The 24,302-nt window shown below is 32.8% G+C and overlaps 2 protein-coding genes across 2 annotated transcripts; one reads left to right on the top strand and one right to left on the bottom strand.

The window, feature by feature from the left end:
• Positions 1 to 2,262: 2,262 nt before the first annotated feature.
• Positions 2,263 to 4,225, bottom strand: LOC18593881 (CBS domain-containing protein CBSX5-like). Its single transcript, XM_007021288.3, has 2 exons — positions 3,719 to 4,225; positions 2,263 to 3,342 (listed from the first exon to the last, which is right to left on the bottom strand). Exons 1-2 carry the CDS (start codon positions 4,087 to 4,089, stop codon positions 2,493 to 2,495), a joined length of 1,221 nt encoding a protein of 406 aa, XP_007021350.3. The 5' UTR covers positions 4,090 to 4,225; the 3' UTR covers positions 2,263 to 2,492.
• An 18,272-nt stretch (positions 4,226 to 22,497) lies between these two features.
• On the top strand, positions 22,498 to 24,079 carry LOC18593880 (stem-specific protein TSJT1). Its single transcript, XM_007021287.3, has 4 exons — positions 22,498 to 22,837; positions 22,934 to 23,174; positions 23,389 to 23,509; positions 23,683 to 24,079. The coding sequence occupies exons 1-4, from the start codon at positions 22,626 to 22,628 to the stop codon at positions 23,871 to 23,873; spliced, it is 765 nt and encodes a 254-aa protein (XP_007021349.1). The 5' UTR covers positions 22,498 to 22,625; the 3' UTR covers positions 23,874 to 24,079.
• Positions 24,080 to 24,302: the final 223 nt, after the last annotated feature.

Here is a 24,302-nt window from a genome sequence, read left to right as displayed (position 1 = left end):
GCTCGTCAAATCCCCCATGTCTTAGTTGTTTAAAGGCCTTAAATCTCTGCTCAAACTAAACTTTCCTGTTTATCCACCACAAATTTAGCTTGCATGACACGAACAAACCAAGACCAGGTGGGTTGATTCATGCATCAAGTATTTCAGTTATCAATATCTCTCCCTCACTCTCCGCTACACGCACGGCGGATACTCATAAATTTCCTGGAAACTTTTAGAAGGCGACGGGTAGGTTTCCAGGTTTAATATAAACCAAGGGGCTTTCCACACCTGGTGACCACAAACTTGGCTTTGCATGGAAAACCAAACCCAGATCAGGAAGGAGAAGGAGGTTGGTTTGGTCCTTGTGTAGGTATTTCTGTTACCCATCCTTTTCACATTACTATATCCACATTCTGCAAAATAAATATCCACCAGCTGGATTGATGAGACTTGATTTTGCATGATACCACCGTCTTTTATTGCAATAATCGAGACTATAAATTTTAATTTTAATTTTATTATATTGTGACGTCGACATGTATTGCATTAAAATCTTTTTAGTTAGCTGATGTCAGGTATAAATAATATTAATAACAAAATAAAAGTGCATAGCCTTAATTTGGGTAGTATCCCCATTTTCTTCCAACCACTTTGCAGCCTCCTTTTAAGTTTAGTCTTTTGCCAGCTCAGGGATATGCTGACAACACTCAATAATGAGATATCAGGTGGATACTATCTATAAGGTGTTGCTTCTATCAGAACGTTGCTGATAATTAGGTGTGAATTTGACCTTTATCTTTCTTTTTAAAACAGAAATGGAGGGGGAGGGGGGACAGATGGTAAAGAAAGATATTCACAATCTGTTGATATGTTGTAGTTGGGAAGTGATTGTCATTGTCGTTTACATCCTACAAACTCTGACTGCAAGCTAACTTCAAATGCAGGTTAATTTCCAGGATTACACTATTCTAAAAGTATGCACCAACTTTTTCCATCTGTGAAGGCCCTCAACTTTGCTCTTTATAGCCTTCTTTATAGACAGCCACTTGCACAACTCGATCTTTGAAAAGATGAATGGCTTATGTAATAGCAGCACAATTTCAACCAACCTAAGTTTCTAGCAAAGGTGGAATTATCATATTCAGTTGTTCTCCCAGGCTACATCCAGGATTTCAGGTTTCCATGGTTCACAAATACTTCAATGAGGAACCATAAGATTCTCTCTTTATGGTAGTATTAATCAGAGTATCTCAAACCTGAAAGGAGAGCCTGTTGCATTTCTGCCTTTAGATTGTGATCTATTACCTAATTTCTGCTAGGACCACTGTGACACATACATGACTATACCAAAGCCTTCTGTCAGATTAATGAAATCCCATGGAAGGTATATTTTCATATTAATACAAATGATCCTGGGTCTCAAGTTTATGCAAAATCTTGTCCATCCAAGCCAATTCAATTTAGGTTTGCAGAAGCCATATTTACCTCCAAAAAAGATGAAAGTAATAAGCTAGTACTAGTTAAAACAACCAAGAAACAATCAAATTGTGCCAAGTTTTGGTTGGTACCAAGATATTGTACCAGTAAGATCATTAAAGGAAGACTACCCAGTATCCAACACATCTCTTTTCGAGCTATGGTTAACAGGGTTGGATCTGAACTAACAGAATCAATAGGCTAGGTGTGGGAACAATCATCATTAAAAAGTTTCATTGTGGGGCTCCTACCAGATCAAAGTAAAAAAATGAACATTAACTTCTTCTGCTGCAACTGTCAGCACCACAATTTAATTGGATATGCCTTTTCCTTCCATCAAAATAGAAAATACTGCTTGAGAAAACAATGACACAACTCATCATCTAAATGCTGTTTTAAAGCTTATAAACTGAATACATGCCCTGGCCTACAATCTGCAAGCTCAAGCTGCTTCTTAAAGTAAGGCCAATTTGATAAAAGCATGCAGCATATATGCACTTATTTAGAACAGCAGGCATGCCCATGAGCTGTCCATCATGAAGAATTGAATGATTCCTCCACAAGTCTTTTAAAGACATTGAAACTGGGAAACAAGTCCATTGTGCCCACATGTTGATTGTGATTCACTTTTTCCAACTACCTGATTTTTCCCAAGTTCGTAAGGTCCTTGACCTACAAGAACTACCTTTCAAACACATGAGAAGAATCTTCAAACCAGAATCCTGAAATAAAAAGGGAAGAACTTTTGCATTCTTTTCTTTACTTCTTTGATAATCTTAAGTTAAAAGAAAAGATAACATAAGCTTAGAAAACAAGAGAAAAAAAATATAAAGAACACTTGCAAATAATACAATCAGATAGCAAACTCCTCATCCCACATGACAAAATTAAATAAAGAAACAAAAAATGGTCCATATTCACACAACTTTCCTAAATTTTATTCTTCTTCTACCAGCCTCAGCAGCATTATTAGCCTCAACAAAAGCCTAGCAGATAATAGCAAAACTTTAAAAAAAAAAAAGCTTCTCATCTTGTCAGGCCATGGTGTCCAAATGTTCCCTGAAAACTTTTAAAATGTCAGAAAATGTGACAATTCCAACCAAGCTACAATCATCCTCTATAACCCAGACATAATTCACCCTGTGAGCAATAGCTTGGATCATTACTGCCACTAGTGAACTCTTGGGATGGCAAACAATTGCCTCAGCTCTTCTCACCATCCTGGCCGAATAACTCATTGATCTACTGTGCCTTCCTGACCGCGGCAATGGTGACACTGGAGCTGTCATGGACTCCTCATCAGATGATGAAGATGCAGATGAGAATCCACCAGAAGACATAGACATTGTGAAATGTTCCAGCATTCCATTCAAGTTTCTCTCCTTCAACCTCGCAGTCACGACCCGGACCAGGTCCTCTGGGGGACCTCCACAGTCAATGTAGGCCATTAGGTCCCCAGAGGACAAGGTCTTAAGGGCTGCTGCGACTGTCTCGTCGCAGCAGGCCAAGGTGAAGGGAGAAATCTCTCCGATCAAAGTTCCCTCACTGTCAACCACAGCCACAGAAGTTTGGTCCACCAGAGCACGAGAAATGGCTCCCGTGGCTGCCGAGGCAGGGGAGTGGTACTCAATGGTGAGGATGTCGGGGTTGATGATGCCAAGACTGTCAATGGAGAAGGCAGGGATTGGTGAAAAGAGGCCGATGGAGCTCAGAAGGAATCTGATCACGTCTTCTTGAGTTAGCCAGCAAAATTCACGGCCTTTGTGTATAGTGACGGTTGGTGAAGGCTTCTGCTGCTGTTTTCTCTTGTTGCTGAGCTTGGTTTTGATTGGTACCACTAGGTTTTGAGCTCCTTGAAGTATAAGATCAACTGCTTCTAACAAGCTGAAAAAACAGAACAGAGATTAAAGTTAACTGGAGATTCACCAAAAATTTGTTCACATGTTTTTACTATTTGGAAAATTACTTGAAATTCAGCAATAAATCTGTTGATTTTGTTTTCAATGAAGAGAGACTTGAACAGGGACCATGAATTTGGAGTCTGACAAAAACAAAACAAAATGTTTATCTTGATTCTTGACAACACCCAAGGATAAAACAAAAACTGGGAAAATGTAAAACAACCCAGATAGCCAAAGCATTGAAAGAAGTGAAGGAAATTCCAGAAAAGAAAACAGAGAACTTTGGATAACTCAAAAAAGAAACATTGAGCAAAAAGAAAAAAACTCAAAAATAAACCAAACATTTCCATTATCTGTACCTGCAAGATGGCTCCACATGCATAACAAGGTCAGGAATCTTAGGTAAGAGCACGGAAACAGGCTCCTTCAGAGCCACAGAAGGTGACACCAAATTTTCATCTTTGCAGAGATAGCAAATCACATCCACCATGCAAACTTTGCCTACACATCTACACTCATCATCATCATCATCAGAAAACCTAGCAGCTGATTCAAACCCTGAAGCAGTTTTAGCCTTATGGTTACAACTCCAGACACTTACAAAGTTTTCATCAGAGGTTTTCAAGACCTCAACTGCATCAGCAATGGTGGATGTTATAGACAGTGACCTCAGCGCTGGCTTGCCAAGACAGAGGTCAGATAACTCATGTGACAATAATCTCACTGCCATGCAAAAGCTACGGAAATGGAGAACAAAAGATGGGGAAGAAAGCTTTTCTTCTCTGGTTTTTCTTTTTTTTTCTGTGTGTTCTTGAAGATAGATGAAGATTGGAGAGTGTTGGTGGGGTTATATATAAGAGAGGTGATGGAGTTGCTTAGAAAATGAAGGGAAGGGGGTACGGTGTAAGGTACCAACGGTGAGAAAAAAATAGTGGGGTCCATGTAATTTTGTTCTGTAATGTGAAATGAAATGAATAATTCAGATTACAGATCAGTTGTCTAGTTGTGTTTTCACGGTGTTTCAAGTCAAAGTGTCAGGAGTTTAGTGCAGGGTAGGTTTTGCTTTATGGTAATTCTTTCCTCTTGCTCATAATTGACGCTCTTGGCAATCCATGGAGGCTTCATCTTCCTACTTGGTTTTCCTGATCTTGCAATGTATCAACCATGCTTAAGTTATGAAAAGTTTTCCTAATTAAAGAAAGGAAGAGCATGTTAAGTTTCTATTTCAGGCCAAAAAAAAAAAGCATATATGATCAACTGAAACACCCAAAGAATTGTGTAAAACATTGTCATATGCTTTATGGCTTTTTCCCAAATTTGTTTAGAGAGGCTTTAAGGTATTGGGGTCATGTAGTACTCAGCAGTAAAACTTTGTTTTGAAGCCGTATCAGATAAAAAGTTTTGTTTATTGTCAAAGAAAGCTCAGAGAATCAGAAAAAAGATCAAAAACAACTGTAATTGAAGATTATAAGATAGTTAAGCATGTGCTGGCATTGATTAATTACTCTTATTTCAACCATTGACTCCTTTCAAAAGAAGGCCAATTCAACATGTGCTTAACATTTTTGCCAGGGTTATCCTTGGGCATTATTGTTTTTCAAAAAGGAACAAGAGAAAGACTTCAAAGTCTGGCTATCAAGGACAGAGGGGGGACCAAGAAGGAAAAAAACCCACATTTTTACAGTAAAAAATTAAGTAAAATATAAAATATATGTATATCTATACAAATTTATTTATTGAAGTCCAATAGAATGCCAATTCCAAGAGTAATGAATGTACTGCAAATGAAAATTACATGTTGAACAGTGTCTATTCTGTCTCTTGGCAAATTAATCATCAATGGTTTTCCATAGTGAAATGACCCTTCAAATTGTAGAGTAGGCCCTTTGATTTAAGCCTCTATCCTGATTTTGTCCATGTTGCATTTATTATTATTAATAAGCCCATCAATGGATATAAATTGAAACTAAGTAATTCCATTTATATTTTTGTGGGTTCTTATTACAATAGCACCAAAGATATTTTTTTTATATATGTAATTTTCAAAATTTCAATAGGCAAATTTCCCTTTTTCCATTGAGAAACAAAAACAACAAGGAAGTACAAAGATGAACAAAAGTACTCCCCAAAACTGATATTTTTCCTTTTCTCAAAGGTGTGGCATGGAGGACCATACCTTTCGTGAAGATTTGCAATAGGCTTATTGCTAAAATATAAGTATTTTCTATTTTCGATCGACACTCTCTTTAAGATATTTTAATTTTCATTAAAAGAAAAGATATAATTAATCAGATCAAAGTTTATAGATTTTTTGTTTCTGTTCAAGATTTATCAATTAAAATAATTAAATCTTGAGATCGAGGGTTTGGATTTATTATGGATATGATTGCACGAAAGCTATTGGACATATAATGATGTGATCCAAAAATTGACGAAGTGTACCTTAATTTTTTCATCATTTGTTTTTTTTTGCAAAATTTTCTTTTTGATGATATTTAGTATTTTTGACTAAGGAATTGATGGAACCTTTAGGATCAATGAGTCCACTAATTTTATGGCATGGGGGACCATAGACAAATCCTTCCAAGATAAGCTATTAATTAAATTCTAACTTTTTGCTTTTTTTGCTCTCACTTTTACTAGGTTAGGTTTCATACCAAATAGAACTTTTCCAAATGATTAATAATATGTGGATTATAATCCACTTAGGTCTAATCTTATAACATTATCCCCATCTTCGAATTTTCTTCAATGAAATCAATGCCTGTTTTGATTGTTTCATGATAAGATAGCATTATTGTCACAATTTTGGTAGACACTTTTTTGCTAGATGATACCTACCAAAATTCTAACACAAAAATATGAAGGATAGAGTGCCCATGTGGGTAAAATTCATCATCAAAGAAATATATATCAAATTCTGATCTTAAATTTTCATCACAGGAAATAGCCTGAAATATCATCGGTTGGTATTTTGACAAAAATTCATTGGAATATTTCTATAAATTATATCCGATAGATTCATCTCCGTCGAAATAAAATCTGTCGATAATCATCTACTAACATATACTTCTACTAAAATTGACAATCTTCAATTTATTTCATTGAACAAAAAATTATATGACAAAAGAAAAAATCTTATTAATTAATTTGGCCTAAGTTGCCGGCCAAATTAAATACCATTACATATTTAATATTCGAATATTAAACTTCAGAGGATATTTGTGTGAATACAAGAAAATCTGACCAACCAATAGCTTCGTTATGTTCAGATCAAACAATAACAAAGGTTGTTCACATTAGCATCAATTTGTTTTTCTACTATATATATAAGCTAGCTCAAAAAGGGGTCAAAATGACTCAAAATTTCCATATTATTTAATTTCTAAAAAAATGTAGCCAAAATTTGAACATATTTGGTAAAAAATGCATATGCGACTTCATTTTTCGATATTTCAACAAAAATTCATCAGAATATTTCGATGGATTGCTTTTGATGGATTCATTTTTGTCATAATAAAATTATTCTTTTTATAGTGTTTTAAATTTTAAATTCGAATATCATTATGTAATTTTCGTTAATCTATTACTTATATTCCAATATTTTTTCAATTATACATTTTAATCTAGTATTACAAAAGTTTTCACAAAAAAAAATTGTTTAAAAAAAAGAGTAAGAGCCTCGTCATACCCAATTCATATCGCATTTCGAAATTATCAAACAAGTTTTTGTTTCTTTTTATTAATTTTAATGATGTGTACAAATTTTTACCACAACTATTTTTTTAACTTTATTTTTGACCAATTATATATACAATTTTTTTTCTTTTTTGTTGAAGCACAGTCAAATATTGAACTCAAACAAAATTTGAAAACAGTTGAATTTTTATCACTTTTATTTAAAAAGCCTAAAAGACAAAGCTACCCCATGTGGAAGGCCCTATCCATCCAGAACTCTAGATCTCTCTGTGTCCCTCTGATTCCTTGTTGCCATCCATGAGATGGTGGGGTCCTCCACGTGGACGTTGGAAAATGACGTTTTTGTCTATGTTACCCTAGGCCCTACTACCCTAATTTAGGACCCTTTTTCTTGTACTTATAATTTGTACCAAAAAGGGCAAAGAATTTTTTTAAAAAAACAAAGAAAAGAAAAAAACAATATCTTTGTATATTGTACCAAAAAACAAAACATTTTGATTGCAAAACACAAAGTAATATGTCCTTCCAAAATATAATGATGATTAATAACAATATTAAGAAAAATATTTTATCACATGTAATCAATAATAATAATTGTTCCATCAAAATAGTCGTAACGTATAATCATAATAAAATTATTATTTTTATATTATATATATATGTATATTAATGTGTGAATCATTTCAAAATTGAAGGTGATAAATACTTTATTGTTTGTAGTTTCAACAAGGAAAATTTTTATGTCATGTATGTTTTTTTTTTAATGGTAGAAAGTAGATTGGTTCAAATTAAATTTTAAAATTTATGATTTATGTGAAATAAGATATTACATTCAAAAATCAATTTCAACACAATAGGAATTACACAAGAAGATATGAAAAATGTCATTACATCAATGTAATTCAGTCCTTACTCTTTAACATTTTTATATCATTTCAAATTAATTATAAATTCTAAATATAATTCACTAAAGAATTCTCGGAGTTTCTTATGTGACGATATGATGTGTGATGTAGATATGGTTGTTAGGCATGTTTATGTCAATAGAAATTTTAAGGTTTTCTCTTTGTATGATTTGTTTTGATCACATTCAACTTTTGTTATATTTAATAAAATAACCAAATTTGATTAAGTAAAAAAAAAGTACCCGTTAAACACATGTTGTAATAAAATAATCAAATTTAATTAAGTAAAAAAAAAAAAAAGAATACCCTTTAAACACATGTTGAAAAGCTAGTACTATATATTAATCTAGGATTCCTTGGAAACACCATAATTACCGGCTATTCAAGTAGACCACAGATTAATAAAAGTAAAAAAAAAAAAATTAAGTTTAGTAATGGGAAAAGAAAATTAAATTATGATTTCATGGTAGTAAGCTTTAGTAATTATATATGGTTAGGTATGTTATCCTAATTAAAAATCCATGCCAAATAATTAAATTACTATTGTTAAATTTATTAGGTTTATTTTATAAGATTACATGTTTTTCTACTGTAAATATTTGTTTATTTCACCCAATTCTATTGATTTTTTTTTTTTTGTAGTGTTATATTGTTGTAAGGTGGGTAAGATCAAACAATTTGACTTGTAGTTTTCCCATTTTATTTAATTAATGACATATGGCCCATGGCAATCAATGGAAAAGCCTCAGTGGAGGATGTAATTAATTAGATGAAATAGTTTAAATATTTTTTCTTTTTTTGGGTACTTACCAAACATTGTTTCTTTCACATTATCAAGGGAAACTTGGATCCCTTCTTTGTTTAACTTATTATCATACTTTTTTTTTATAAAAAAATTTATTGTCTCTTTCTTTTCTTAAAAAAAACCCCAGAAAGGATAAAGAAATTGCATTAAATTCATTCACAATATTAGTTATACCTATCATCATATTTACCCCTTTTTTTTTGCTTTGTGCTTAATTAATAAATGTTGGTAAAGGGTATTATTACATGAGAGTATAGTTCTTGCTTATTATGGAGAACAAAAGGAAATCTATCAACATCATGGGATTAATTTGTTATCATGCTTCAATTATTATTGTAATCTTGTGTCACCTTATTTCCTTTTTCTAATTATATCTTTGGAGTGCTTCAATTATTATTAATAATTTTATGTTTTGGGTGTGATTTAAATCTGATTTTAATTTTAAATGATTTTCCTTTACTCTATTTTGATTTGTAACTAATGTGTTTAAATGGTCTATTACTAGGATGCCAATAAACTTGTTTTTGATTGGCCAGATTTTAGCATAAATCCGACTTTATATATATTAGTTTTCTTATACATAATAAAATGAATCCACTTAATCGAGTAAAAAGAAAAATAACCCAAAGATTTGCCACATCCGAAGCACGGCAAAAATTTTGTGCCTTGATTATTTTGCTATGGTGTCACATTTTGCTACAAGGTAAAAGGCTTTCTAGAAGAAGAAAACAACCCTAACTTTATTTTGAAGAAAAAGTAAGAGACAATTTCACTATCAGTAAAGCAAAAGGTGAGATTATTTAATGATTATTGGAGGACCCAACCTTGTTTTATAACATAAATTGCGGCATTAAGTGTCGATTAACAGTATATTAATTATTTAATGATGTCCTTAATTTATTAATGATGGATCATCATTTTGTTTTCTGAAAGCAAGCCCCATGACACACTTTTTCTCTTTTTAATTGTTACTTCTTTCCCTTTCTCATTACGTGATACCATTAGTTTGAATTTTATTGCTTTCATACAGAGGATGAAAGCAATCTAGCAAGATATATCATAGAGCACTTCCACTTACATTAGTAATATAAATATAAAATGGATAAGATTTAGACGGAATTTTCTGTAACATTCATTTAAATCTGAACACTTAACTCAATAAACCGTATATAATTTCTTACTTTAAGAGTCGAGTTCAAATCTAGCTTCTTTCTGTTCAAAAATTAATATTTGTGTTGATATTTCATTTGCTTACCCTCAAAAATCAGAGTTCTAAATGTGGAAAAATGAAAAGTGGAAGCAAAGATTTCCCTTTGTTTCTTTCCTCCTAGTAAGTTTGAGAAAGTGGAGAGTTAAAGCTGACTCCTTATTCTTAGAGGAGCCATGGTGACCTTCAAATTTAAGCAATGATTTAAGCTTTCTGGTCTATCAAATATACTCTGGGTTATATTGGGTGCATTTCTTATTTGCATGAAGACAAAGGAATCACCATGGAATACATGAAACTATTGAATTATCTAAATAGAAATGGTCAATTTATCCCAACTTTTTGCTCAACCACTTGCTGACAAAGCCATTAGCTAAATCTGAGAAGGTTTCACCTTTTGTCAATGCTGAGATATCATTTAATCTAATCTCTTCCCAACTCTTGATTTCTGATTAACCAACATGTTCTTCAACCATTTCTTTAATCTCCTTGATAAGGTCAAATGAGCAGGAGACCTTCAAAGGAGTCCATGATCTGAAAGCCACTGTCAATGCATCTGTGAACTGCCCTGCATCAAAGAGAACAGTGCATGCTAGCCCATACATTTACCTTTCAAGCTGGACCCATTTGCCCATGCATGATGCACCCTTCACTCTTGCTGTTTTTTGGACAATGAAGAAAAAAAAGTCTTCTTGTCTGATAGCTTAAAGAAAAGAAGGAGAGAAGGGAATAAAGGCGGGGGGGACCCAAAAATCATGTCAGCATCTGAAGAGTAAGTGAATCATTAGATTGGAAGTAGGACTCTCTCTCTCTCTCTCTCTCTCTCTCTCTTCATTACTAATTGATGCTACATCTCAACGATCTCCTTATGCTTTGAGCCATATAGAAAGGTACATTGTTGAAAAGTTATCAGATTTTCATTACCAAGAATGACTGAGGGATGTTTGAGTTGAACCTCATAGGGTATATAGCCTGCCAACAAAGTGACTTGAATCATGAGGAGGAATGGAAAAAGCTTTAAATTAGTCTAAGAATCAATCATTAGGCATTTATTTTCTGTCTCGTTATGTTTAATTTAAAAAAAAATCGAATTTCACTCTTTTGATTACAATTCAATTCGATTCTTCGATTATTCTCCCTTTGGTATTTTTCTTTTTGCTTCACCATTCTTTTAGTAAAATTAGTTAATGCATCTAATTCTGCACATTGCAAGGCCAATCCAATCCTTCCAATTCATGTTATATCTCACAGTGCAATTGGAAACAGAACTGAAGTTGGACCAAAACTACTTGTTGATCAGCAGATCAGCAGTCAAAATTCTCTTCCACCATGGACCCCCTACAAGTATCAACCCATATCTCACATTTTCCAAGACAAATATTTTTGGCCAATAAACAAGTCATTGCAAATAATTCTTAACCCCTTCACATTTCTTTTATCCTCATGTTTTGTTGAAGATTGATAAGGATTCCAATATTAAATTACCTACTGATAGCATATCACTTGAGTATAAGTCCTTTCAAGAATATTCGCACATGCTTTGAAGATTGATCAATTAGAAAAGGAGACAAAAATAAACAAAGTAGTCTTAACAGAACAATGTCTAGGCTTTAAACAACCAGAAGCACGCACCCTGCAATTATTTACATGATGCATGTAATGGCCTCATCTTATTTAGATTTTAAAAGAAAAGAATAGAGAAATTATTCAAGACTTCAATCTCATATTTAAATCTAGTTAGAGCTGAAAGCAAACAAACCCTTAACCAACTAATGTAAATCAAGAATCTTTCTTGGCATATGCTTTTGGGGGGTACATCCAAACCCAAAAAGGTTAGGTCCTTTAGCCATGCTTTTTGAGCTGAAAGGAACAGGTTGCAAGAGCTTGGTTTTCAGGGCCTGTTCTTCTTCCAAGAGTATGCTTTGCTTAATTATATACAATTCATGTTGTAAGAATGTAATCAGATTGAACCAAGTTGAGCTTTTAGCATGTTCATACTGAGTCTATTTCATAAATTTTAGGGTTCTTTTCAAAAACATCCCTCATACATAAAATATTTTTGAAAATAACTTTTTTTATAATTTTAATTATTTTTAGTCAAGAAAAATTAATTTTAAACAAAATTGCCCTAATAAAACTAACTCATATGTTTAGGTCAGCGCCTTAAACTAACTCATATCTTTTTACCTTTCCTCGCTAGACTATTTATCTTTAGAGTATTCCTTGTTAGAAAGAAAAAACTTTAAGCATTTAGAACATTTTGGAGTAGTTTTAATACACGAAGAATTCTTTGAGTGTTTTGAGCATTTTTAAGTATTTTAGAGTGAATTTTGATACATGAAGAAAAACTTTTAAATATTTTGAACATTCTTCGTCAAGTAGGCATATTTATTAATTATATTGTTAAATGGAATATGGAGTATTGTTTGAAATTGTTGATTTTGTTAAATGAAATTCAATAGTTTTGGTGGTTTTTAGGCATTACGTAATCGGTTTTTGGGCATCGTGTGGTTAGTTTTTAACCATTGCGTTACTAATTTTTAGGCATTATGTGACTGATTTTTAAATATTACGTGACTGGATGATATGGTATCACATGACTGGTTGATATGTATTGCGTGACTAGTTAGTGAGACATTACGTGACTAGTTTTTGGGCATTGTGTGACTTAGGCATTGCCTAAAAATCAGTTACACAATGCCTAAAAACCAATCACACAATGCCTAAAATCAATCACGCAATGCCTAAAAACTAGTCTCGTAATACCTAAAAATCAGTGACACGATGTCTAAAAACCAGTAATTCAATACCTAATAACTAATTGATTTGCCTGTTCACAATTAGTTTAAGTTGTCAAAGTCATACAATGTTCTAATTTATAAATATGTCTAATCAATTTCAATCTATCATCTTTGGAGTTTTATGAATATCAATAAACTCATGTACCTAAAACACATACCTTAATATCTTCTCTGCTTTTTGAGATGGTGAGAAAGAGTTGGATGGCAAGATGGACAGTATTTAATAAGAGAGAAATCTGGATTTAATTTGAAATTTTTGTCTAGATAACGGGATAGAGAAAATGAAAATCATTTTAATTTGTCTAAAATTGTTTAAAGGGTATTGTTGTCAAATCATGTTAAAAATTGATTAAAAATAGTTAAAATTATAATAAAAATATTTTAAAATTAAGTTTATGAAGAAAGTTATTTCTCACAATTTTCTCTTAATTTTAACTTTGTAACTTCAAAAATCAGTTATAATATTCTCAAGATTGAGCTCATTGACTGAAATAATTGAATTCATGTTGTTGTCAAGCAACCTCAAACTGAACTATAACTTGGAGATGATACATGTTCTATGTGAATATTTAGTAAATATTACATAAACAAGCTCACATTGGACTCAACTTGATTAAGAAAAGAAAGCTAAATTGAGCCAAAACTCACAACTTGCAAAGTCACTCAAACTTTTTTGCAGCAATACTAACTTTGGAAGTCTATTCCTTCTCTTTCTGCAATATGCATGTGCCTGATTCTGATTCTGATTCATGTCTGGTTTTTGTCCTCTTTCTTTTCTTTTGGGCTTGGTTTTATTTTGCTTTGTTTAGTAAATGATGTATGGCCAATATCAAACTGATATTTTTATATAGTAATCTCTTGCAATGTAGGACTACAGTGATCCATGTGAATGTGATGCCCCTTTTTGCAAGAACCCGAAATAGTACAAAATTGTCCAATACACTTATAGAAATGAAAATTTCTATGGCTTATCATCACTAACCAAAGATTCCTTGTAAGATTTTTCTTCTTCAGATTAAGACAGCCTCCCCATGTCAAATTTTGTCCTCACAATTATAAAAGTGAATGTCAATGTTCTGTCAAGAAGAAATTGATGTTCACGCCAGCTCATCATTTTTTGTTTCCTTGTACAGAGAAGGGAAAGAAGACAAAAGTGCCTCAGAAAGAACAATGAAATGATGTTTTAGTTTCACTTTCAAAGATTAAAGTTCAGCAGACAGGTTTTGTCTAAAGCTTGCTTTTGTGTTTGAAAAAAATGGCTGTGAATCTGCTCTTTTGAGAGACGACTACACCACCCTAGTTGTATTGACTGAATTAGATACAGAATCTGATAAAACGGATATGAACCGTTTCTCAATCAAGACTACTTGTACTTGATTTAGATCCCCACCCAATAACTTGAAATTGTAGCAATTTCAGTTTCTTTTGGTCATGTGGGCACATGTTTTGCAGATGTTGTTCAATTAATTTTGCTATGGATTCATCCCAAAAAGTACATTATGTGGTGCTGAATCGTTCCCTTGTTGCATGCGTACATGCATCTGACAAGGTACTATCATAAAAAGAGAAAACAAAAGCTATGCAATAATTAATCATTAATCTAATAGGTAAACTCAAAAGAATCATTGCAAATTGAATCAAAATCTCTATTAAAAATTCAATATTGAAGTAACTAAACCTACTCATTTGGATTTTTGAAGCATCCCATTTGGTTTAATTTTTAAACTTAGAAAAAGAATCCAATTCTTTACTTTCTTCCTATATTTAAATTGAACTAGACTGAATTGATTCATACCAAAACAAAAATCTGACCACTTCTCTTGCCTATTCATTTGTTAAGCTACTGAACTTTTTGCAGCAATTAAACCCACATTACACATCAGCTTGACTATAACTCATGTTCTGATTCCAATTTCTTAAAGCCCCAAAGTGATCAAATCCAAGAGCAAATGGCAAAGGAAAACACTTGGCAAAACATTCAACAAAGCAGAAAACAAACAACACCAGGCAAAAATCATGTATGCCCATGCATGCCTAAGTTCAGCCCCATCATAGAAAACAAAAACCAAATTGAATTACTTCACTATGAACTCATTAATGAACAAAAACCCATATATCTTAACGTCAAAAACAGCCAAATGGGCATTGGGTTAAGAGAAAATAAAAGAAAAAGCCAAAAGAGACCAGGGACAAGGCAACAGAAAAGGTGCACATGAAGAACCCAGAGGTGAATTAGCTGTCATGCTCCGTACGTTGCTCATGTGACAGATAAAGTACATATAATATTGAAATAACGATTAGACCAAAGAGTAAACCATAAGAAAAACACATGGGAGGGAGATTTTGGGGAAGAAGGGCGTGAGTGAGAGTGAGAGGAGAAGTAGCTTATCGCCGTATTTGGTTGACAGTAAACATCAGACGGCAGCACATTGGAACTTAATCAGGAAGATACTTGTGTAATGCGATTTCGGATCTTCGTTTGGAATTATTCGGCTGTTTTTGTTGAGAAAATTCAACATTCTACGCGGCTTGTGTGAACAAATGGATAGATACTCGTCCCCACTACCGTTTTCCTGTTCATCTCTGAAAAGGAAACCCATCTTTTCTGGGTTGAAGCTTCAAACTCTTGCTTCTGCATAGGGGGACGGACGCTATACTGATCATATGAGTTTTGTCAGGACATTAATTTTAATACTGGTATTAATATTTTTTTTTTTTAAAGAAAGAGATTCCAATTTTACATTTTAAACAGAAAGATCATGCATTTGCATCCATTAAGGAGTTAATTTAAAATACTATTTATAATAATATTTATATATATTAATATATTAGATAAAGTTATTATTTGTGTAATAATAGTCTTAAAAGAATATTTAAACCAATGCTATTGTGTTAAAAAAATTTTACTTTCGAATAAGAGTAAAAATCTTCGTATTTGATTATATATATATATATATATATTTTATACTAATAACTAGATTCGAATCTCTCTTTTGTCTTTCTTATAATGTGTAATAATTTCTTTTCATTTCAAAAGTAATTGCTTTATGTATTCATTCAAACTTATTTTGACTTGAAACTTAAATTTATTAAAAAAAAATTTTTATCATATATTGAATTATGACCACAAAAGGTATTCCGTCGATGAAAAAGGGCATATAGGTTTATATTTGATATGAATCGAGCATTTATCTATAATTTATAATTTATATATAAATATATATATTAAAATACTTTTTAATTAATAAAAATGAATATATTTGTTCATTATATTCATTAATTATTATTTTAAATATTAATAAGATTTATTCGGTTTGTAAATAAGTGTGTAATTGCATTAAATAATTTCCATCAAAAAATATTTTTCATTAATTCTAATATTATTAGAATAATTTATTGATGAATATTACATTATATTAATTATTTATAATTCAAACTTTACACTTTAAAAATTGTTATATTTATACATAATTATTATTTGAAAATAAATTTTTCATTATAATGTACGTGAGAACAAATACTATTTTTCTCAAAAGAAAAAAAAAAGGGGATGGATTTGATTTAAAAAGAAATTCTTTATTTTGAGAAAAGTGTAAATATTGAGCCCACTTTAAAAATCCAATGGGCCATTTCTACCGAGCCATAACCATTAACTTGCTAGTGAAGGTTGAACTGAGCTAAGCCCAACAACTCTTTTCCAACTCCTGATGGTCTTGGACCATGGCTCTGAACATTTTACATCGGGCTTAAGCATAGTGTTCATGAGAAAGAGCAAGAGCAATGGACAGAGGAAGAAGCCTTAAAACAAATGATGTCATGATTGTCATGTCATCTCGTAGGAGTCCACAAGGAAAGAAAAGGTTTATCAAACTTTTCAGCTTGGCCTGAACAAAGGTGCCATATGGGGGAGGCTAATTCCAGTTCTGGATAATCATAAATTAAGAAAATATCCGGATCTTTATACATATTTATTAACACTATATTTTAAAATTATTTTTTATTTTGACCTAAATTTCACCTACACCTTTTAAAATTTTAATTTTTTTGTAAGAGTTATTTGTCCCAGACTCGTAATTTTAATCCAACATATCTATTAGGTGGAGAAAAATAATTATTTATAAGTTCAAGATTCATTCTATCTTTTATCGACGTAAAATTTATGATATTTGATCTTATTCAATTATGCATCATTAAAAGATCTACCTTACTTTAATCCTATCTTGATCATGGTATCTCTCATGAGTGAGTTAGGCTAGTTTTTTATTCAATTGTGCATTGTCAGAGGATTCACCTTAGTCTGACCCTATCTCAATCGTGCTATGTCTTATGAGAAGTCTCAAGTTAGATAAGTTCTTTATTCAAATTGAGCAAAAAAAAAGTTCTTTACTCAATTATGAAGTCTTGAGTTAGATAAATTTTTTATTCAATTGTACATTCGCCAAAGGATCCGCCTTGGTCTAACCTTATATCAATTGCGGTATCTCTTATGAGAAGTATCGAGTTAGATAAGTTCTTTATTTAATCGTAAAGTGCCAAATTAGATAAGTTCTTTATTCAATTGTGCATTCACTAGAGGATCCACCTTAATCTAATCTTATCTCGATCGTGGTATCTCTCATGAGAAGTCTCGAGTTAGATAAGTTTTTTATTCAATTGTAAAGTTTAGAGTTAGATAAGTTCTTTATTCAATTATGCAGTCGCTAGAGGATCTGCCCTGATCTGACCTTATCTTGATCATGGTATCTCTCATGAGAAGTCTCAAGTTAGATAAGTTCTCTATTCAATTGTACATTCACCAAAGGATCCACCTTGAACTAATCTTATCTCGATCGTGGTATCTTTCATAAGAAATCTCGAGTTAATAAGTTCTTTATTCAATTGTGCATTTGCTAGAGGATTAGCCTTGGTCTGACTCTATCTCGATCGTGGTATCTCTCATGAAAAGTCTTAAGTTAGATAAGTTATTTATTCAATTGATCATTTACTAGAGAATCCACCTTAGTCTGACCTTATCTCAATCATGGTATCTGTCATTAGAAGTCTCAAGTTAGATAAGTTATTTAGTTAATTGTGAAGTCCCTAATTAGATAAATTCTTTATTCAATTAGGCATTTGTCAAATGATTCTTGTTAGCCTTACCCTTTCTCGATGTGGTATTTATTATGAGCAATCTCGAGTTAGATAAGTTTTTTATTTAATTCTGTATTTGTTAGAAAATTCACGTTGGTTTAACTTTATCTCGATCATGATATCTCTCATGAGAAGTCTTGAATTAGATAAGTTTTTTATTCAATTGTAAAGTTTAGAGTTAGATAAGTTCTCTATTCAATTATGCAGTCGCTAGAGGATCTGCCCTGATCTGACCTTATCTTGATCATGGTATCTCTCATGAGAAGTCTCAAGTTAGATAAGTTCTCTATTCAATTGTACATTCACCAAAGGATCCACCTTGGATTGATCTTATCTCGATCATGGTATCTTTCATAAGAAATCTCGAGTTAATAAGTTCTTTATTCAATTGTGCATTCGCTAGAGGATTAGCCTTAGTCTGACTCTATCTCGATCGTGGTATCTCTCATGAAAAGTCTCAAGTTACATAAGTTATTTATTCAATTGATCATTTACTAGAGAATCCACCTTAGTCTGACCTTATCTCAATCATGGTATCTGTCATTAGAAGTCTCAAGTTAGATAAGTTATTTAGTTAATTGTGAAGTCCCTAATTAGATAAATTCTTTATTCAATTAGGCATTTGTCAAATGATTCTTGTTGGCCTTACCCTTTCTCGATTGTGGTATCTATTATGAGCAATCTCGATTTAGATAAGTTTTTTATTTAATTGTGTATTTGTTAGAAGATTCACGTTGGTTTAACTTTATCTCGATCATGATATCTCTCATGAGAAGTCTTGAATTAGATAAGTTTTTTATTCAATTGTAAAGTTTAGAGTTAGATAAGTTCTTTATTCAATTATGCAGTCGCTAAAGGATCTGCCCTGATCTGACCTTATCTTGATCATGGTATCTTTCATGAGAAGTCTCAAGTTAGATAAGTTCTCTATTCAATTGTACATTCACCAAAGGATCCACCTTGGATTGATCTTATCTCGATCGTGGAATCTTTCATAAGAAATCTCGAGTTAATAAGTTCTTTATTCAATTATGCATTCGCTAGAGGATTAGCCTTGGTCTGACTCTATCTCGATCGTGGTATCTCTCATGAAAAGTCTCAAGTTAGATAAGTTATTTATTCAATTGATCATTTACTAGAGAATCCACCTTAGTCTGACCTTATCTCAATCATGGTATCTGTCATTAGAAGTCTCAAGTTAGATAAGTTATTTAGTTAATTGTGAAGTCCCTAATTAGATAAATTATTTATTCAATTAGGCATTTGTCAAATGATTCTTGTTGGCCTTACCCTTTCTCGATTGTGGTATCTATTATGAGCAATCTCGAGTTAGATAAGTTGTTTATTTAATTGTGTATTTGTTAGAAGATTCACGTTGGTTTAACTTTATCTCGATCATGATATCTCTCATGAGAAGTCTTGAATTAGATAAGTTTTTTATTCAATTGTAAAGTTTAGAGTTAGATAAGTTCTCTATTCAATTATGCAGTCGCTAGAGGATCTGCCCTGATCTGACCTTATCTTGATCATGGTATCTCTCATGAGAAGTCTCAAGTTAGATAAGTTCTCTATTCAATTGTACATTCACCAAAGGATCCACCTTGGACTGATCTTATCTCGATCGTGGTATCTTTCATAAGAAATCTCGAGTTAATAAGTTCTTTATTCAATTATGCATTCGCTAGAGGATTAGCCTTGGTCTGACTCTATCTCGATCGTGGTATCTCTCATGAAAAGTCTCAAGTTAGATAAGTTATTTATTCAATTGATCATTTACTAGAGAATCCACCTTAGTCTGACCTTATCTCAATCATGGTATCTGTCATTAGAAGTCTCAAGTTAGATAAGTTATTTAGTTAATTGTGAAGTCCCTAATTAGATAAATTCTTTATTCAATTAGGCATTTGTCAAATGATTCTTGTTGGCCTTACCCTTTCTCGATTGTGGTATCTATTATGAGCAATCTCGATTTAGATAAGTTTTTTATTTAATTGTGTATTTGTTAGAAGATTCACGTTGGTTTAACTTTATCTCGATCATGATATCTCTCATGAGAAGTCTTGAATTAGATAAGTTTTTTATTCAATTGTAAAGTTTAGAGTTAGATAAGTTCTTTATTCAATTATGCAGTCGCTAAAGGATCTGCCCTGATCTGACCTTATCTTGATCATGGTATCTCTCATGAGAAGTCTCAAGTTAGATAAGTTCTCTATTCAATTGTACATTCACCAAAGGATCCACCTTGGATTGATCTTATCTCGATCGTGGAATCTTTCATAAGAAATCTCGAGTTAATAAGTTCTTTATTCAATTGTGCATTCGCTAGAGGATTAGCCTTGGTCTGACTCTATCTCGATCGTGGTATCTCTCATGAAAAGTCTCAAGTTAGATAAGTTATTTATTCAATTGATCATTTACTAGAGAATCCACCTTAGTCTGACCTTATCTCAATCATGGTATCTGTCATTAGAAGTCTCAAGTTAGATAAGTTATTTAGTTAATTGTGAAGTCCCTAATTAGATAAATTCTTTATTCAATTAGGCATTTGTCAAATGATTCTTGTTGGCCTTACCCTTTCTCGATTGTGGTATCTATTATGAGCAATCTCGATTTAGATAAGTTTTTTATTTAATTGTGTATTTGTTAGAAGATTCACGTTGGTTTAACTTTATCTCGATCATGATATCTCTCATGAGAAGTCTTGAATTAGATAAGTTTTTTATTCAATTGTAAAGTTTAGAGTTAGATAAGTTCTTTATTCAATTATGCAGTCGCTAGAGGATCTGCCCTGATCTGACCTTATCTTGATCATGGTATCTCTCATGAGAAGTCTCAAGTTAGATAAGTTCTCTATTCAATTGTACATTCACCAAAGGATCCACCTTGGATTGATCTTATCTCGATCGTGGAATCTTTCATAAGAAATCTCGAGTTAATAAGTTTTTTATTCAATTGTGCATTCGCTAGAGGATTAGCCTTGGTCTGACTCTATCTCGATCGTGGTATCTCTCATGAAAAGTCTCAAGTTAGATAAGTTATTTATTCAATTGATCATTTACTAGAGAATCCACCTTAGTCTGACCTTATCTCAATCATGGTATCTGTCATTAGAAGTCTCAAGTTAGATAAGTTATTTAGTTAATTGTGAAGTCCCTAATTAGATAAATTCTTTATTCAATTAGGCATTTGTCAAATGATTCTTGTTGGCCTTACCCTTTCTCGATTGTGGTATCTATTATGAGCAATCTCGAGTTAGATAAGTTGTTTATTTAATTGTGTATTTGTTAGAAGATTCACGTTGGTTTAACTTTATCTCGATCATGATATCTCTCATGAGAGGTCTTGAATTAGATAAGTTCTAATACCATTTATCCCAAATTTGTACTTTTAATTCAAAAAACATGCTTATTAGGTGAAAAAAAAACTCTTATCTATAAGTTTAAAATCTATTTCATATCTGACTAATGTACGATCCATGACATTATATTATTAATATTTTCTAATAAAATTAAGAAAATACCTTTAAGTACATATTTTTATAATTTTATTAGAAAAATTTAACACCTAACCTCTATCAGAACAAAAATTCTATATAAAATATTAATTGAAAAAAATATCTACAAAGTTTTATGAATTGGAAAGAAAAATTATAAATTGCTGTGTGAGAAAAATTAAAATTATAAAAAATATACTCAAGATTTTTTTTCTATATCTATATATATATCAGTGGTTAAATACTTATTATAAACAGTAGTTAATATTCTCCAATGAAAACTCAAATGGAGATGATGACTGCCATGATAAGGTGGGTATCCACCAAAGTTAGAAAAACTATAAAGAAACAAAAAAGATAAGGCTGCTCATCATTTTCTTCACTGGTCTTTTCTTGTAACAATTAGACAAAAAAATAGTAAAATACAGGGTGCCATTCCATCCACAGGACACTGAAAACATTGGCTAATTTCTGGCGGCAGATTAATTCCGACCAATCTCAGGTTTTTACCAGTCTTCCGATAAGGCCCCCGCGCGAAACCAAATCCAATTTGTTCAATATTTTGATATTTTAATTCATGGGAATGAAAAGGGGAGGCAAGAATAAAGTATAAACAAAATGGTTGGTGGGAACAAACTGTGAACTCATCTATTCTAACTTATTCACATGTTATCTAATCAAAGATTTGACTTCGTTTCAAGACCCTTTGCTCTTTGGATTTGTCATCTTAAGCAAAGTTATTTGCATTTGGGTAATTAAATGATGTAAATCTTGAATAAATTCAGACTGAACTGGTAAATCTTCGGGTGGTGTTGTTGTTCAACCTCAGGTAAAGAGGTCTAATCTACGGCTAATCAAATGAGATAATCAACAGGGAAAGGACAAACAACTCCCTCAGTGATGGCGAATAAGAATGGAAAAGCAGCATTTTCTCCAGGTTGGAGACACATTATTGTATCGTGTCAGAAAACTAACAAAGGAAAGTTTCCTGAAGATAAGAATACATTGGGGTCCGAGAATCCTTATCCATCACGCTCAAGATCCACGACCCCAATAAAGATATACTTGCTACCTTTAACCATTTTACTTTAATATCCCCACAAGAATTGAAATCCTATAAATAATGGTTGAACCCGTCATGGCCATCTCTATTTCCATTTCATCTGGCATATTTTTTCATAAAATCTAATCACTTTCTGTCTGGTTTGAAAGAGTGAAAGGAAAAAATGTTGGCAATTTTCCACAAGGCATGTGCTAACCCTCCTGAGGAGCTGAACAGTCCAGCTTCTCACAAATCTTCTAAGAAGCCTAAACTGCCTGAAGAAACCCTGAATGAGTTCCATTCTCATCACCCTCATAACACTTTTTCCATGAGCTTTGGCAACGCTGCTGTTCTAGCTTACGTTCGCCCTGAAAGTCCTTATTTAGTTCATCAGAGGTATCTATTTTTCTACAGGGGAATGGTCTGTGTGTGTTTATATATGGAAATTGCTGATATGATGATCGATGGTTTCTTTTGGGGTTACTTTTGCAGGTTGTTTTGTGGGTTTGATGACATATACTGCCTCTTCCTAGGGAGCTTGAACAATCTTTGTACGCTGAATAGGCAATATGGTCTGTCAAAGGGGAGCAATGAGGCCATGTTTGTGATTGAAGCATATAGGACCCTGCGTGACAGGGGTCCGTACCCTGCTGATCAGGTTGTTAAGGACCTTGATGGAAGCTTTGCCTTTGTTATCTACGACAGCAAGGCTGGAACTGTTTTTGCTGCACTGGTAAGTCGATTTTTCTGGTATTAGAATTGACTTGTACTCTAAGGCAAATGGGAATCAAATGAGATCTTTAGTTCATATTGGCTATGTTGCTCCGATTCTTCCTCTTTTTCCAAGTGGCTCGACCTTCCTAACATATGGAAAAACCTAGAAAAGAATTAACTGAAACACTTCTGGAGACGGAGTAACAGTGAAGTTGCATCTTCTGAGATTGCAGGGTTCTGATGGTGGGGTTAAGCTGTACTGGGGGATTGCAGCTGATGGCTCTGTGGTTATATCTGATGATTTGGAGGTCATCAAAGAGGGCTGTGCCAAATCCTTTGCTCCTTTCCCAACAGGTATTTGACAAGTTCTTTTTTCTGGTGGAATTGGTTCCTCAAACCTTGAGGCTTTAAGTTCAAAACCAGCATAGTTTCACATCCAAGCAAATGATTCCTAGGAAATCCTTTTATGCATGATATATTTAGACACGATCTGATATAACTCATCATTCAATTGTGGGGATTTGCAGGATTCATGTTCCACAGTGAGGGAGGGCTGATGAGCTTCGAGCATCCAATGAACAAAATCAGGGCAATGCCAAGGACAGACAGTGAAGGAGTGATCTGCGGTGCTAATTTCAAGGTTGATGTCTACGCAAGGGTTAACAGCATTCCACGTGTGGGAAGTGAAACAAATTGGACTCACTGGGATTCACATTAAGAACAAAAGATTGCTATGGTTTTCTTCTCCCAAGACCAAGAGGAGTCTGAGGACCAAAGCTGAAACAAAATTTCTCTAGGATCTCTTCTGTTTCTTTCTTCCCCTAGTTCTTGACCTTTCTTGTACTTTTCTTGTTTATGTTTCTGTTGTTTCTTTGGGATTGTAAATAAGATAAAACCAAATGAGTATCCTACTTTTCTTGTAAACTTTTCCAATTATCTCACATTTCGAAGGGTAGTTCCCCAAAAATTCAAGAATGGAAAAGAGTTCTTGGGCAAAACATATTTCAATCTGTAAATGACTACCCAAAATCTACATCAATGTGTTTATAACTTTTAAGCCAATCGCAATCAAGTGGGCCTAAATGCAAGCCCCCATTATAGATTGAGCATGCTACTTTATTTAGATATTTGATAGATGGAACAAGCT

The sequence above is a fragment of the Theobroma cacao genome, chromosome 7 (genome assembly GCF_053813885.1).
Source record: "Theobroma cacao isolate CCN51 chromosome 7, ASM5381388v1, whole genome shotgun sequence".
Classification (NCBI taxonomy): Eukaryota; Viridiplantae; Streptophyta; class Magnoliopsida; order Malvales; family Malvaceae; genus Theobroma; species Theobroma cacao.
Note: the sequence above shows the minus strand (reverse complement) of the source record. Positions and strands in the feature narration are given on the sequence as shown.